Raw genomic sequence first — 17,033 nt, 5'->3', positions numbered from 1 at the left:
ACTAATGGAAATGCCTGGTAGCAGCTGAGCAGGTACCAGTGCCTGGAGGCAGGTTTTGAAGGTGGTATCCGGTGTCCTTGGCACCTGCAGAGCCCCAGACTCTTCTAATTACAGCCTGTGCTTCTCTATCCAACCTCTGTGACAGCTGCTGCATTGAGGAAGGGCTGAAGCTGCTCTGAGCCCCCTTTTTAGCAAGTGTTGGCTGTGGCTGGTGCTGGATGCATCCCACCTGGGGAGAGGCAGCGAGTCCTCAGAGAGGAGGATGAGGGCAAGGCACGTGGCTTGTGTTGGGGAATGGCACACCTTGAACCCTCGCAGGAAAGTTACAGCTTAAGGAAGGAAGTGTTTTATCCGTCTGGTGGCTGATCAAACACTCGGAGCCTGCCGGCGTCACCTCCCTGGAACCAGCAGAGCGGACGCTGCCCCAGCCTGCTGGGAGCATCCCTGCCACCTTCCCGGCTCCCAGCCGAAGCCTGGCTGGAGCCAGCGGGTGAGAAGCCCGCAGAGCCAGGCTCAGATTGCAGCAGGCTCCTCCTCCGGAGCCTGCCGAGAGGGAAGGAGAGGCGGGGAGCAGGAGTCAGCAACTTCAGGCTGCCAACGTGCACCCTGCCAGCGGCCGGGGACGGCGCTGGGGGCCCGCATCTTCCCGACCCTCAGCCCATGGGGAGCATCTCCCACCGCCGCCCACCCACCGTCAGCCCGGCATGGAGAGCCTGAGCAGCAGCCTGAAGAAAAAAGCGACCGAGCAGCACTACAGGGCAGAGGTGATGATTGCTGGAGAGCAGCTGAGGTAGGAGGTGTGGGGTTCTCCTCCAGCCCGGGGCAGGGCTCTACCCGGGGCTCTGGGTTCTATCCCGTTAGCAGGAGGCTCAAAGATTTATCTTCCAGTAAGCACTTTCCCCCCAGGTATTGGTATCTCCCCCTCCCCAGTACTTGCTGATCCTTCCTGCACCCACCAAACCAGTGTTGAGCCAGGTCCTTTCCCACATTACCTCGTCCTGCTGCTCCTCTGTGGCATCTCCTGCAGTTCACCTCCAGGTGTCAGGGCACTGGCAGGTGGGTTGAGGCGGCAACAAATTTTTTTCCTCACTTTGCACCTTCCTCCAAGTGCAGAGCATGGTGTGGTGGCACTGAACAGCCCACCCAAGGCCCCTGGGCCCTGGCTGGATGGGGTCAGCATCACTTCTGGGGATGTTTGGACTTTTGGGGCGACTTGGAAGGGCATCTCCTGAGTGCCATGTGCCTGAACTGGATCTTCCCTCTTTTGAAAGTCACTTTTGAGAACTTCTGCTGGTTTGCAGTCCCAGCTTTTAAGCAGCTTCTAAGATTTATTTTTTTCCTATGAAGACAAAAATCTATTCTCCTATGCAAGAAAACCTGTGTGGCTGAGAAAGCATGTTCCTTGTGTATCTGGGGTCAGAACCCTCACTTGCTTCTAAGCATGTGACTGTGGGCTTTCCTAGCTCTTGAGCAGAATTTGCTTGTTTGTATCTGGAGCTGTTCTGGCTTGTTTTGAAATGTGAGTGGAAGATAGGAAATATATCCTTGAATAATGTAAATAGCCCAGAGTTTGATTTTTGCTAGCATCAGATTCCTAAAATTAGCTTGGTGTTGCTCTGTTGTCCATTCTTAGCGAGTACTGTTAACTTTAGCTTTATTATTTGCACTGTATCAAGGATTGATAACTTCCAGCTAAGGACTGGGGCCCCATCTTAAACACAACCAGTGTTCAAAGTGGCAGGGAAAGTTCATTCATATTTCCATCTTTCTGCTTTGGTCTGGGCAGGAGCCCATTCTCAGTGCAGAAGGGTGGGAAGGAGCTGCTGGGCACCACAGGGTGCAAAACCTGGGGAGGAGGGTGAAGAGGTGGACACCAGCCTGCAGCTGGGCTCCTCCTTCCCTGAATCCCTGGCTAGAAGGAGAGCTAAGTGATGTAGTACATGCTGAATGTTTATTTTAGGGATCTTACAGCCTGGCAGGTAAGGATTTAGTGGAATGAATCTTCCTGGGACCTGGATTTCCAGTGGGTAGCAATGGGGAAACTGAGGCAGAGAGGCTGGATGATGTCTCAGACAACAGCAGATGGACAGGGCTGAATATCCACATTGTTCTCCCCCTGCTTTTCCCCACATATGGAATACAGAAGCATGTGAAGGAACCCTGCAGGCTGCCCTGACTCTGTAAACATCCATCAGCAAATAACGTTGTTGCATCTACATGAAATACCAAATATTTGTTTTTCCCCTGTTCTCCACTTCCTGCCCTGCCTCCCCACTATAACATTTAATCAAACAAACCTTTGCTCCATCTTTGCAGTTCTTTGGCTTCCCAGCAAGTTTGCAAATCCCTCCGAGTTTGGTTTGGCCAGAGGGATGAGTCTGTTCAGTGTCAGGATGCGTTTCCCAGCCAGAAATAGCTGCACAAGAGAGGGGTGAGGGAATGCTTTGTGGGGATGGCTGGGAATGAAATGGATCCTAAAGGAATAGAGGGGAGATTGGACAGTGTGGTTTGGGCTGTCTCTGCTAGGTTCTCTCTGCTTCCATGAGGATGCTGCTGTTTGGTGTTTAAAGGAGGAAGAGGAGTTATGGGTGTTGAGTCTCTCTCCATTAAAAAGATGAAAATAAAAACTCTCATTGATATTCCGGTCTGGAGTTTGAGAGGGCTGCTGTCTCGGGCTCATTCCTCACATCTGCTGCCAGCCTTCTTGTTTCAGACATATAAACTTGCACGAAAATCACATTAATTTTGCTGGGCGTTGTGTGTTCCTGGGTGGCATTCTGTAAGAGAGGCCCAATTAGTCACTTCTAATTGCAACAAATGGCTTATCTGCACAGAGATATTCTGGAACAGCCTCTGTGCTTTGCATTCACGCCCTGCTGTAATCAGAGATTCTCAAGCACGGACAAGCCCTTGTGCACTCTCCTCTGGGTATTCCCATGGTCAGGTGAACCAGTTGTGCTCTAACAACTCTGTTAGGCTGCATTAATCACTGTTAAAGATAAAATATACTCAGTAAATTTATGTCTTGGGCAGAAAAAGTGAGAGGAGAGGGAAGGTTTTCTCTTCTGAAGAACAAACTCGTGATTTCAGCCACTGTCCAAAGTTTTCAGAGGTGATGAGTGTTTTATTTGGATACTCAAACTGCGATGCTGTTAAACAAAGTGTTCATACTTCGTTGCTCTGGAAATTGGTCTCACTTAAAGATGTGTAGCTGAACATGCAAAAATTTGTATTCTTGTCCAGAACCCTTGGGTCTGCAGGAGTTTTGGTGGTCCTGTGTTGGACTTGTATCTCTTGCAGTGGGGATGTGTTCCTCGAAGAATCATGAGGCACTGCTTGATGCAGCAGTGAATGTTATTCAGAAGATGATACTACATGGTCAGAATGATCTCTGAAAAGCCAATTATTAAATTTTCAGCACTAAAAGCTGAGTAAAAGCCAGGAATGGGAAGTAGACTTGTGCTTGCTGGGATTTGTTTTTGAGATTTCAGGCAGTTTTAAATACAAGCAGGAAAAGAAAACATCTCTGTACCACTCTGGGCTGCCACAGGCATGCAAAGCTCTCCCCTCTTCCCACATGAACTGGTGCTTTTTGCAGACTGGGGGTGCAACAAACTGTTTGCAGTGCCTGTTTTGCCTGAATATGCCTCTCCAGCAGCTGTTTTGCAGAGATGCTCTTGTGGCTGTTGCTGTTTAGTGAGCACTTAGTTGTTTGTTGTTTTATTTTAGGGGGGAGTTTGTTTGTTTTTCTTTTCTGTGAAAATAGGAACAAAAAAGATCCTTTGGATGAGGCATCTTTCCAAGGCCATTCGTTTGTGCTGACCTGCTGTGGGAATGTGAACTGCAGTCGGTATCCTTGAAAGATCCACCTTGGCATTTGAGATGCTCAAGGTCTGTTTACATGGGAGGTGATGGAGAGTTTATTTCTCTTCTGTTTGCGCTGCTGTGGATGTCCCTTTCAACAAGGCTACTCGGGATGAATAATGATGGCTTTGTAGTGACCTTGACAGAGGAACAATTTGCTTACCCAACACAACCAACCCAAAGCAAACTCACGTGGAAGCAGCGCTTTGACTGCCAAGCCAGGAGTGTTTCATAAGAGCCCATTCTCGTGTTCCAGCAAGTGTTTTATCCTGGCTTTATTCTACTTTTTTTTTTTTTTCAAGAAATAATGTGTCCACGGGGTAGATTTTGCCATCTACAAAACTCATAATATCGCATTATATATATTTCCTTAATTTGTTTTTTTTTATCTGGAAGCCTTGTTTTATCATCATACAAGAGCTGTTGGAAGACGCAGTTGCTGTTACATCCTGTGTCCGAAGGGCAGAATTTGTCTCCTCAGAGTTGACAGGAAACAGTAAACAAGAGGAAAGTGAAAAGAGCACAAGGACACTCGAGCCGTGCCTTTTCCGCTGCCCTGGCTCTGCAGGACAGAGGGAAAACTTGTCACAGGCTTAAAACAGCCCACACAGCTCCAAGTGCTGCTGCTCCAGAGGTGCTGAAATACCACCTAACTCCTGCCCTGACAGTTTTTCCCCAAAGGATAGTTTCAAAACGAATGCATTTTTTGTTTTTATTTTTAAATCTTAGGTATTAACAGCTCTGTTAGTTGAAAATAATTTTTCTTTTATTTTGTTTTTCTCCTGCAAGATCTGTGCAACTTTTTTTTCTGTGTTCTGAAACGTGATAAAAAAATATCTACAGGGGAAATAGTGCTCTCCCAATGATTCAGACCGTGTGTGTCTGTGTGTTATTTTATGTGAAAGGCATGTCTGTGTGTACATATATAAATGTGTATATATGTGTGTGTGTGTGTATCTCTATAGTGTTTATGGAGTCCTGCAGACTCTTTATGGCAATAGAGCACTCTTGGAACATTTCTTATCTCTACCAAACACGCCTCTGAAGTGCCTTCCCACTTGCTAATTGCAAAGGAAAGAAAGCATATAAAAATTGACTGTCTTCCCTCGGAGCAGAGGGATGTTGGTGTGGGGAGCCTGTTTGTAGTCACTGCTGTCTGTGCCTGATTGCATTTTGACAGTGGACCATGAAATAAAGGAAGGAAAAAGACAAAACCTCTAAAAATAGCAAGGCAGCTGTCTGTGGTCTGTTCTTTCTGGGTGAAATCCCATATGCAGAATGAGTTCTGGTCACCTGTGGGAATGAGCCTTCCAGGTAGAGAGTGAAATGCTGAATATAGACCTCAGGATCTGCCAAAGGCAAGGCTAGGAGCTGGCTCTGCATGAATCTTTGGTTTAATATTTGACTTTCCAGGAAAGTCTGAAAATTTCTGTTAATCATATTGGCTTGTAGTAGTCTCAACATTAATTGCAATAACTAATTAGTGATTTTTCATCTTACAAAAGTTTTTATCTTTAGACTTTTAGGACCTTAGTATTTGTAAATGCTACAATAGAGTATAATCCATTTTTATCTGGCAGATTTTTAGGGTATTTAAACTTCTCATAGGGTACCTAAAACTGTTGTCCAGCATGCTGTGTTGTACACAGAACTTTTCCAAAAAGAACAAAAGAACTTGAGGCATGAAATTACAAAAGGCTGCAGTGATTAATGCCTTAATAAAATACACTGGCCTGGGGCAAAACCAGGATTTGAGGTGAATAATTTGAAACCAAAAACATCCTGGAGTTACAGAGGAGAAGTTTAATTAATATCTCCCTTCTGAGCCTGCTGCATACACTGGGCATTTTCCTGGGTTGGTGTTTTGGGAACGGTCATGACTACAGGGCAGAAGTTTGGCCCCTGGACAGATCTCCTGCCAGACTGGGTTGGCTTTGGCTGGAACACAGAAGAACTCTGTGCCTTGTGGCTTGCTCAGTTGTTAAGGTCCTTTTGAAAGTCAAAGCCCTGCTCACCTGAGTACTTTTGCCCATATGTATCTTTCCACCAGAGCTGCAGACTTGCCACAACATCAGGGCTTTCAGGACAGGAAGGCTGTTGTTTTTGGTAAACTGTCCCAGTCAATCCCACTTTGAACCAGAAAATGTCAGGGCTGTTGTCCAGTGTTGCTGTGGATTAGTGGGTTCATGGATTAGTGGGTAGTGATGGGACCTGGCACCCGTTGCTTTGACAGAAGAAACCAGGGCTCTTGTTACTGCTCCCACCTGGAGCTGTGACTAAGACTTTGTCCTGGGGGCAGCTTTATTCCTGCTTTCGTGGTCATGGGGAAGGAGAACTAGACACAGAATTGTGCCAAGATGACAAATATATGTACTGCTATTTTTTTCCCCTGGGTTTTGTCCCCTCTTCACCCCCTTTGGTTCACCGCTGTGTGTTTTTTAGAGGCTTGCTTAGAGTAAAAAGACACGTGTGGGTCGGACTATGTCTGGTGCAGGTAATTATATAACCTGTATAGTGACAGGAGGAGAGAAGGGCATGATGGAGAGGCTCCTTGGGATTGACTAATCCAGTCTTGCAGTGCCAAGGGTTTTGATTGGATTTATCAGTCACTGGGTGGGTGCCAGAAGTCCCGACTCATCAGTGGCGTCTCCAAGCTGGGCAGATGCTGGGCAGTCAGACCCAAATTGCCCTGTGACACCAGCTGTGCTCAACTGGCTGCCTTTCCCTGCAGGCTTCGCCTCCACGATGGGAAGCTCATCAAGGACAGGCGTTTCCACCTCCGGACGTACCCGAACTGCTTCGTGGCGAAGGAACTCACGGACTGGCTGATCGACCACAAGGAAGCGCCGGACAGGGAGACCGGGATCCGCCTCATGCAGAAGCTGATGGACCACTACATCATCCATCACGGTGTGTGGGTGTCTCTGCTGCCTGCTGAGCCCTCTCAGGGAGGTGTCTGCTCACCCTGTGTGTCTGTCAGCCCAGAGTGTGACCAGGTCCTTGTCCACCACTCTCCCATGGGAAGAAGCTTCTCTCCTAGAGAAGCTGGGAGAGGATGGGTAGGCAGGAGGCTGAATGGGGCTGGATCTGTGTGAAGGTGCTTTGCTTTGGGGGATAGGCCAGTTCCCTGCCCACGAGAAAAGGGGCTTGGGCTGTGTGCTGGTACAAGGCCACCTGAAGTGTTTCCCATTTGGAAGCAAGTTCAGGAACACCTGGCCTGCATTGTCCTGTATCCAGCCAGGTGGATATTTGTACAAAAGCTGGTCTGGCTCATGTTTGTGTCATGCAGAAGTGGAAGCTGAATTATAGCACATACTTTACATCTGCAGAAAAGTTCATTTTCTTCCCATAAGAGCCCAGTGTTCCTCAGTTTCCCCAGGATGGGACAAGTGGGGCTGTGGAGTCCTCATCACTCCAAGAAAAACTAGGTGGGGGTACCTGTGAACCTTGAGCTGAAGCAATCCTGTAGGAATGCCGCTCTTGGGATTTAAGTGTGTTTCAAAGGCTTGCTCATGGAACTTGTTAAATAAAAAAGAAGGGGATGAGGGGGAAGGCAACTTGATGTTCAAGCCCAGCTCTCACTAGTATTCAGGTTTTTCTCCTTTTTATAATTTGTTTGGAACTTTCAGGAGTTCTGGATTAACTCAGGTCATGTACTGACCTCTGTGCCTGTCCCTGAGCTGCAGAGCAATCCCCAAGGTCCAGCCCTTGGTCCCAATATAACAACAGAAAACAAGTGCTGCGGATTGGCAAAAGGCAGTTTCCTCCACGTGATTTCCAGGCCCAATCAGGAACAAAAGTCCCAGATTATCAAACAGCCCTGGGACACCTCTGCCATCAGTGGGAAGGAAGGGCTGTTGCTGAGCTCTCTTGCTCCCAAGTGTTTGGGACAGGAGCTGTGGTAACCTGGAGCTGGGTGGTGGTTTGTCACGTGAAGATACAGCTGAGGAGACAGAAGCAGATGAGACCACACAAAATCCAGTCCTCTCTTCCCCCCTCTCCTCCAGGGTCCAGAAATAGCTGCCTTTGACCACTGCAATGCAAACACTCTCTGTTGCCATCTGCTACTTGCTGAGGTTAATGCCCTTTACATTAAACTGCCTTGAATAAAAATAAACTGCTGCTGTGCTTTATCACAAAAGCATAAAGCTGAAGCAGGGAGTTCTCAGTTAACCATTAACACTTAAAGCTGATTAATTTTCCATCTCTCCAGCTGACAGTTTCAAATAAGTCCATTAGTTAATTAAACCTGTGCAGCACTGGGTGCCAGTGCTGTTTTGATTGCTGACTGGGCCGTGTCCATCCTGCCTCTGATAATTCCTGGCAGGACACAGAATTTGACTTTCCAACTTGTTTTTTGTCCATTAATTTTTGTTAGCCCTGTGGAAAGAAGTCTGCCTGCTAATGCAGCACTGCTCTGGGTGCTTGGCAATTGCCTGACTAAACTGTTTGCCCTCTTCTCTGCTGGGATCCAGATGATAATTATCTCATGAAGATCATTGTACTGCCTCTTAACTGTCTGATGTGGTTTGAGCTTTGGTTCTATTACACGCTGGAAACACATTGAAATTGGTCTTTAAATAGCAAAAGTGCTTTGGTTTTCTATGGGCACAGTCCTGTAAGGCTTTAAGTTCTATTCCTGATTGCAATGGCATGGGAATGGCTGCTCCTTGGAGTTCCAATGCTGCAAACTTTCACTGTTCAAACAACCTTATCCTGCCCTCCTACTCAATGACTCACGGGCTTTGGCGTCCTGATTTCATCCGAGACAACTGCTCAGCAGGAACGGTGAACTCCAGATAATCTGACGAGTTTTGGCATTTGCTGCTCACCAAAAGGGGAATGTGGTTTTGCTGGTCTGCTCAGAAGGATGGAAAAAGTGTTAAAATTTTCACAAGAAGTATCTTGCACCTTTTGAATCGCACTCTAGTGGAGGATGTTACTTTAGGGAGGAAACATTTGTGGCTTTTCTGTTTCCCCTTGACTAATTTTCTTTTTTTTTTGGCATATTCTTTTCTATTCTCTTTTTTTGTTTTGTTTTGGTTTTTTGTTGTTGTTTTTTTGTTGTTGTTGTTTGGTTTGGTTTGGGGTTTTTGTTTGTTTGTTTGTTTTACCACTGAACTTTGTTCTTTTGGCTTCAGATGTGTGGACCTGAACACAGGCTGGCTTTTAAAAGCTAGAGTGTGATTTTTGGGCTGGTTTTTTGTCTTTGTTTTTTTGGTTTTTTTCAGTTTTTTGGGTTTTTTTAACTTGTAGTCCAGGAATGTGTTGCAAGCAAGTTTATCTCAAAGCTGCATCCCAAATATTTACCTGCTAAAGGTTGCATGGACTTAACAGCCATTCATCCACAGATTGTGTGCCCATGCCAAAGATGAAAGCAAGGCTTTTCAGACAGATTTGATTATTCCAGTTGTATACATCTGGGTTTGAAGAAAACTTTCTCTTGAGCTCAGTTTGCCACGCAAATGAATTGGGCAGGATTGGCACAAAATGGTGTGGAAAAATTCATGCCACTTGTATTTTTTAGCTTACAAGTATTCTTGAAAGACAGAGATGATTTTATGGGGGTTTGGATGCAGTGTGGGGTTTTTTTCCCTCTGTCCTCCAACTCTGCTTACAGTGGCAACAGCTTTCTAAGAAAAAATTCGATTGAGGGAATTCTGTTTGTTCTCTTTTAGTCTAAACCTAAACATTTAAACTAAAAGAAAGAAAAAAAAATCCCTGTTTTTTCTAATGAATGTTTTAATGTCTGAATCAAATGCAGGTTCAAACCCCAGCTTTCCCAAGGTCTGTACATTGGGGATGACTTCTCCCACCCACAGGCGTGAGCTGCAGGCGTTTATAAGCAGTCACTTTTTTGGGGACTGAAGGCTCAGATGCTGCTCCATGGTGCAAAGGGCAAGGAGCAGGACATGGCAGGCAGCCCTCACAGCTTTTAACCTGGAGATAACATCCTGCTGAGCGTGAGCCCTGTCTGTCCCTCACGGACTGACATCCCTGCCCCGAATTCTTCCAGTCTGTGACGAGCACTCGGACTACAAGGATGCCAAACTGCTCTACCGCTTCCGCAAGGATGACGGGACCTTCCCCCTCAGCAAGGATGTGAAGGTGTTCATGCGAGGGCAGAGTCTTTATGAGAAGTACGTGAGTCCTATCCCAGCACTGGGGTGATGGGAATGTGCTCTGCTGGCTGTGCTGGCTGTGCTGGTGCTCTGCAGTTCGGAGCCACAGCTCCTGCTGGCTTCGCTTTCCCTTCTCTGTACCCAGTGCTGTCCCACTGGGAAATGCTGTTCCCTGAGCCCTGTCACAGCTGCAGGACAACTGCCATCCTTTGGGATGGGGCTGGAGCTGTACTATGAACTCATGGATGCTTCCAAGGGCTCCAGCCCAAGTGCAGGTTCTGGGATCTGTATCAGGAAGCATAAGAGTCCAGTGTGAGTGCTCCTAAAACATCCATTACCAGCAACCTTCTACTCTCCTCCAATGAGCTGCTTCCACCAGATCTTTTAGGACTTATGGCCAAAGTCAGCAGGGTATGGGATTTTCAACACCCCTGTGTGCCTGGGGCCCTGTGTCTCCCTTAGTCTATTTGCAAAATTTGTCATGGAAAAGCTAATTCTCAGGCAGTAAAGAAAACTCCTTCCACCTCCAAGTATTTAGGGGTTTTTGTGTTGATTGTTTCCAGCCCTAAATCCAGACCATCTTCTCAGGGTTCAGCCCCAGCCCACCCTCTGGACCTGTGTCCTTTGACAGTCCCTTCACACCTTCACAACCTCACACACTGTTGATCAGAGTCACAAACTGGCTCTGAAGGAGAAGCAGGTGGTGATTTCGGGTGTCTCCCCGCCCCTTCACCAGATGTGCACCCCTTGTGCTTTGCTTTTGATCCGCAGCAGTGTCTGTGGGATGGGGAGAGCATCCAGCCAACTTGTTTCATGGCTGAGCCAGCTGCACCCTCTCGTGGAGACACTGGATTTTGCTCTCACATCTGCTGCAGATGGAACACGTGCCGTCTGCAACCCACCTTCTCCATCCATTTGGATCTCTGCCATGGGTTGCCTGCATTTGGTTGCTTGCTTGGCTTTTCCCTGCATTCTTCAGCTGAGGTGGCAGCTGAACTGGTTTTGCTGAAGCCTCTGCCTCTGCTGTGATGAAGATTTATAATTGCAGCTCTGTGTTCCTCCCTCCTTTCCCGCTGCTCCCAGGCAGCAGTGTTTTGGCTGCGATGCTTTGCCCGCTTCTCTTGGCCTCGCTTGGCCTGGCTGCAGTTCCCGTGAGGAATGGCAGGGATGTGTGGCATCATGGGAGCCGTGTCACTGCTTTGTGTGGCTGCAGCTCCTGTGAGGGATGGCAGGGATGTGCAGTGTCACGGGAGCCTTGTCCCACCTCTGTGCCAGGCTGGTGAGCGTGGAAGAGTCAATTCTGAAGGTGAGAGAGGAGAACTCGGTGAAGTACCAGAGGACTTTCCTGGGCTGTGAGATGGTCGACTGGCTCGTTCAGGAGGGAGAAGTGGAGAACAGACAGGAAGCCGTGGAGCTGGGACAAGCCCTGCTGGAGCACGGGATCATCCAGCATGGTGAGCGAGGGTCTGGCCGGAGCCGGGATGGAAAGCGAGGGATGAGCGCAACTGTCAAGGCTGTGCTAGGAACAAACCCCCATTCACGTCATGCAACAAGTGCTGGTCAAGTGCCCACTTGGAGATGGCAATGGAGCCTTTTAGTTCTATGTTTGGAGCTGGTGACCTTTGAAACCGGAGCAATCTTGCACCACCCGCGAAGGCTTTGAGCTGAAATCTGAGCTACTGCTCTTCAGTTCTTCAAAGCCGCCGGCCACAGGCCTGGGACCCACCCCTGGGTTTGGAGGGCTGGGGTGTGAGGGTGTAATGTTCAGCTCTGCTTGGCTGGACATCATAACCATCTGCCGGAATTAAAGTTGCAATTCGGAAGGCAGGGAGCCCTCTGAGTGTCTTGGGACAGGGGCAGGTGGAGGGCTGTGACATCCAGAGCACCCCTGGGAGATGGCACCTCTTGGGGAGGTGGCCCTGCTGTTCCTCCCTCCCTGCAGGCAGCGACCTCAAACAGTCAGAAAAACTGCAGTAGGGCACAGAGGCATTAAAAGTGATTTGCTGGGGTCACTCAGGATATCTGCTATATATATTTTTTGCACCCCCTCAGCCTCTCCCTCCTCCCCTGTTCTCTCCTAGTCTCCAATCGGCATCACTTCTTTGACAGTGACATCCTGTACCATTTCTGGATCAACTTCCGACGGAGGCGGCGCCTCACGGAGCTGCTCAATGAGAACTCTTCTCGTGCCCTCTCCGAGAGCCCCGACAGCCCCTTCTGCCTTCGCAAGCTCAACCCAGACCCAGGCAACACCAGCTTTCTCTCTGGTAACTGGATGTGTTTGTGGAGGGGTGTGGAAGCAAGGATTACGTTACCAGAGTATCCCAGAGCTGAGGGTGTTGCTCCACCAGAGCACAGGGTGTTCCTTCAGACATCCCATGAAGTGACCCCCACATCCCACTGGTTTGTGGTGGATGTCACAGTGCAGTGGCAGTCTCTGTCATAGCTCCCCATCCCAGGAAAATAACTCAGCATCAACTCAGCTCTAGATCTTTCTTTGAAGCTGGTTTTATTCTTTCTAAGCACAAATGCCATCTTCAGTTCATGCTTACCTTTCAGGTGTGGGTCAGGCTGGGGGGTGAAGTTTGTTATTTTAAAAAAAGTCTGTTTCCTCCTTGAGCAATTGTTATTTCTGCCTCTTTCAGTCCAGACCAACAAGGAGATCAAAATTGTCTCAGCGGTTCGAAGGAGCAGCATCACTTCCCTCTCTGGAAACTCCAACCCCTACTTCAGCGCTGCTCCTACATTGGTATTCCCTCCTGTGGCCGAGTGCAACCCTAAATCAGGTCTGGGTTTCTGCATTGCCCTGTTGTTACATGGGATACATCCATTCCTTCAGAGCACAGGCTCTCTCAACCCCAGCTCATCAAGAGGAGAGGGTCAGCCTCACCTCTGCTTTGTGATTTGAAAAGTTGTGCACGTGTTTGGAAAAACCCTGAGATGAATGCAAAGAATTATATGTGCAGTAACTGTGGTGGAGCTAACATCTGTTTTCCAGCCCAGGGTAATCCCCAGGCTGCCTTGTTATGCACTTTACAGTACAAACCCCTTGATTCTGATAGAATCTGTCACCTTCTGCTCTAGTGTTAAAGAGACCCGTCACCAACGAAGAGCTCCTGTCCCCTGGGGCCCCTAATGTCAAGAAAACTCTGACTGTGAGTGACCATTGTGAATGGCATTGCCAATCCACCAGTATTCAGCTCCCTGCCTGTGCTTGGATGGCTTTCTGTTGGCTGCTCTGACCTCCCTATATTATAGCTTTGATTGCATGTCACATCAGCATGGCTTTTGGTTGGTGACTCTCAACAGGGAAATGTCTTCACAAATTCTTGTGGGTGAAAATGTGCTCAGCCCCTGCAAAAACCTAATGTATATTAAAGGGGTAGATCAGGAAGGACAATGTTTCCTGGACAGAAAAAAACCCTCCTATTTTGGAGGTTTTTTTGGTGAGGCCCTGGCACAGGTTGTCCAGAGAAGCTGTGGATGCCCCATTCCTAGAAGTGTCCAAGGCCGGGTTGGACAGGGCTTGGAGCAACCTGGTTGAGTGGAAGGTGTCCCTGCCCCTGGCAGTGGGTTGGAATGAGATGATCTTCAAGGTCCATTCCAATCCAACCCATTCTAAGATTCTATGATTTCTGTTTCATCCAGCTCCATGCAAACTGTAGAATCAGCAAGTCTTGTGAAGGTTGAGACTGTGATAGTCATCCTCTGTCACGTGGCTTTAAGTACAGCTTTATGCATCTTTCAGGCTCCTCTGCAGATCAGGGTGTGTTGATATGATCCATCAGCAGCACAGAATAGGGGGAGCACCCAAGGGCCACTCTTGCCTTTCTTATGATGGCCTTTTTACATGGACAAATCTCCAGGATGCTGCAGACAACCTGAGTTTGAGCCTTTTCTAATTATTTCTAAAGCTTCAGGACTGGTCAAGGCAGGGCTGGTGGGTGCTGGGTGTTAAATGTCGCAAGACAAATCCTGACCTGTGGATCTTACTGAGCTTGGTTATTTTTGTGTAAAGCTTCTCATCTCTTCCCTGCCTGCCTCTGAAAGGGGGGATCTCACAGAAACCATGGGGGCTGTCTGCCACACTGATTTGACACAAGTGTGGTTACAAAAAGGCTGTGGGTAAGGTTCCCAAATGAAGTATGCTGTAGAAAGTGGTGGGAAAGAGCAAGAAAAACAAAGCTGGTGATTAGCATGGCATGGTATGAGGACGTGCTGTTCATTCTCCTCCTGAATGCTCTTGCCCTGCCCTTCAACTCTGCCAGCCTGGGCCTTTCATGGCTCATTTCCTCCTGCTTAGCTCTGCAGTTGCTGTTATTTATTTATATGGGTAACGTGCAAAGTCTCTTGGGAATTCCTTTTCTCTTTTAGTCACATCAGAGGGCCGCAGCGCTACAGCAAACTGCTCTGACAGACTGAGATCAGAGTGGGAAAGGCAAGAGGGGCTACTTCCACCCTGGAAATGCTCTGCTGTGCCAAGGAAAAGGCACCCTGTGCGTGCTCTGGCAATGTTCTCAGCACGTTCTCGGTGCATGCCTCGCACTTCAGCTTAATGCTGCCTGTGCTTCACTCTTCTGCTCTTGCTGGCAGGGAATATTAATCACAAAGCAGCTTTGCAGAGAGCAATTAATCATTTCTGCATCTCGCTGGTGCACAGCCCTTTCTCTCCCACCCATAAGAGATCAGGATCATGAGCTCTCCATCTCTCTAGGAACTGTTGCATCTCCTCTATGAAGCCCATTCCTTGGTTTTTAAAACCCTGCTGTTCTGCTTGTAGATTGTGGGGGATGCAGTGGGCTGGGGGTTTGTGGTCCGAGGAGGAAGACCTTGCCACATCCAGGCAGTGGACCCAGGAGGACCTGCTGCTGCTGCAGGGATGAAGGTACTTCTTACTAATGGTGACTTAGCTGGAGGCAAGACTTCTGTCCTGTTTGAGCTTTCTGGGCTGAACACATCCTCCGTGACAATCCCACCTGCTGCAGTGGAGATCAGATTGACGGAGTCAGCACATGGAGCTGTGGGAGAGGTGGAGGGAAGGATGATCTCTGCAGGCAAAGCGCACCCTGTGTGTTGGCACAGGGGAGGATTTGTCTTTTCCAGGGCAGCACAGGAGCTGTGGGCAGCTAAAACCCAAAAAATATCTCAAAACTAAACCATCCCCGTGGTAGACTTTGGAGCTGTCAAAATTGTTTGAGCTGCTGAAAACAAAGCAGACAATTCCCAGTTCAGCTCCAGTGATTTCCCAGTGAAGCAGGGAAGGAGCAGAGCTTTATCCTGAATCAACTGCTCCCACAGCTCCTGAGATGCAACACATTTTGTTTCCCTGTTACTACCAATGGAGTTCTGCATGGAGCTTTTTCCATGTACAGGAAAGCTGAATAACCTCAGACTGATGCCTTGATTTGATTCATCAAGTACCTTCCAGTATTTCCAGCTCAGGTGAAATGAACTGAGATCTTGAAACTCATTTTGGGCCCAGGCATGTATGATTTCATGTATAGAGTTTTAGGCATGCATGAAATGTTGAGTTTCCCAGTTCCCTGTAAAAACCCCGGCATCCAGAGGGAATCATTTCTACAAGCTGATATAAGTCCAAAGTCACGTGGATATTTGGAATAATGGGATCCTTCAGAGGCAGAGTGTGACTCCTTGTTTGCTTCAGGCAGGATTGGGAGGGGATGGATGAATTTGTTTCATTTACTCAAGAGCCCAGTTAATTTCTCTTTACCTAATCTCATTTGCTACCAAATTGCTAGATGTTAATATTGTGCCTCATTTCCATCTGTGAAATGAACCACTGCTCATAAATGAGTCTTTTTTTCTCTGTTAGCTCACAGTCTAAATCCCTTTGGTCCCATTTTTATGATGCAGTGATTGTAGCACTGTGATATTAGTGTAGCTATGGAGTGGTGATGCTTTAGGGTTTCAAGGCTTTTGAGGCAAGTTATTTGCATCACAGCCTCTGGTTCCAGTCAGTCATGGGCAGAAGGTGCCAAGAGACTGAAGGTAACCCTTCCCCCCCTCTTGCAGGTGTGCCAGTTTGTCTTCTCAGTGAATGGTGTGTGTGTTTTGCATCTGGACTATCAGACCATCAGCAGCCTCATCATGACAGGACCACGGACTCTCGTGATGGAAGTCATGGAAGCCATTGAATGAATGAAGGAGTCTCATCCCACTGCTCTTTGGGAAGGCAGGACACTCCACTGAGCAGGGAAGGACCGTGGGGAGGGACCAAGCTTGACCATTCACTGTGACGTGTTACCCAGGCAATTTAATATATTTTCAAATAAATACATTCCAATGGACAGGTCTTGGATTTTTACGTTCTTGAAGTGTCTGGCTCTACCTGCTCTCAGGAGTGTCTAAGCTCTGGCAGCTCCTTTTTAGTGCCAGTGTGAGAATTCAGCACTTTATGACCCAAGCCTTAGAACAAGCCATTCACCAGCCAGGCTGCAAGGCAGGTGGTAAAGCTGGTAAGCAGCAAGAAGTTTGATACCCAGTGAGTACGTCTGAGCTCCCCTGAGCTGCCTGTGCAGTCTACCGAGAACACAATGTGCTCTCCAGATGGTCCCATAAGCTGTGCCATGGGCTCTGTCAAGAAAATAAGGCAGTGAATGCAGGAATGTATGCTTCCTTCTCAAGTCTGAGGCTCCTGCTACTCTGCTGGCTTAGCCACACTCACAGCCAGGGCTGGTTGCTGTTCCCAGCTGCTCCTTGAAAAGGGGAGACTTCCATGATGGTGCTTTTTGACACCCCCCCCCCCCCAATAATGCTTAAATTAATGAATCAGCTTCACTTCAGCATAGAGGCAGTCGGGGAAAGGAGAGACCAAAAGCAGAGTGTGCCCAAAAGGAGATGTGTCCTATTCTGAATTTTACTCAGGGAGGGAACAGAAATGAGTGAAAGCCACCAAAATGCAGCCCAGCTTGATTCTGTTGCTTGCAGGATGACTGTGTTTGTAGCCAGTGCAAAATATTCCTTGCAAACTTCCCTGAAAACGAACTAAAAATAGAATAACAAGTAATAACAAGAAATTAGGGAGGT

General features: G+C 47.9%; 1 protein-coding gene across 2 annotated transcripts; it reads left to right on the top strand.

The window, feature by feature from the left end:
* The first annotated feature begins 552 nt into the window (after window positions 1-552).
* LOC126639122 (DEP domain-containing mTOR-interacting protein-like) lies at window positions 553-16,282 on the top strand. 2 transcript variants are annotated; one of them, XM_050313667.1, is made up of 9 exons: window positions 553-790; window positions 6,596-6,774; window positions 9,881-10,004; window positions 11,262-11,440; window positions 12,068-12,253; window positions 12,632-12,772; window positions 13,071-13,141; window positions 14,767-14,871; window positions 16,020-16,282. In XM_050313667.1, exons 1-9 carry the CDS (start codon window positions 705-707, stop codon window positions 16,143-16,145), a joined length of 1,197 nt encoding a protein of 398 aa, XP_050169624.1. In that variant the 5' UTR covers window positions 553-704; the 3' UTR covers window positions 16,146-16,282. The 2 variants fall into 2 exon arrangements, with proteins under 2 accessions (XP_050169624.1, XP_050169623.1); XM_050313666.1 differs by lacking the exon at window positions 9,881-10,004 and adding an exon at window positions 3,767-3,891 and having other exon boundaries at window positions 695-790.
* The last annotated feature ends 751 nt before the right edge of the window (window positions 16,283-17,033 follow it).

The sequence above is a fragment of the Myiozetetes cayanensis genome, unplaced genomic scaffold, assembly GCF_022539395.1.
Source record: "Myiozetetes cayanensis isolate MyiCay16 unplaced genomic scaffold, myiCay2020 scf19, whole genome shotgun sequence".
NCBI lineage: Eukaryota > Metazoa > Chordata > Aves > Passeriformes > Tyrannidae > Myiozetetes > Myiozetetes cayanensis.
Note: the sequence above shows the minus strand (reverse complement) of the source record. Positions and strands in the feature narration are given on the sequence as shown.

Excerpts from the sequence above, each read along its gene's own strand:
- LOC126639122 (XM_050313667.1), top strand. The coding sequence starts at position 705 with ATGGAGAGCCTGAGCAGCAGCCTGAAGAAAAAAGCGACCGAGCAGCAC. Across the intron at positions 791-6,595 it reads ATTGCTGGAGAGCAGCTGAG|GCTTCGCCTCCACGATGGGA; the intron begins GTAGGAGGTGTG and ends CTTTCCCTGCAG. Across the intron at positions 10,005-11,261 it reads GGGCAGAGTCTTTATGAGAA|GCTGGTGAGCGTGGAAGAGT; the intron begins GTACGTGAGTCC and ends CCTCTGTGCCAG.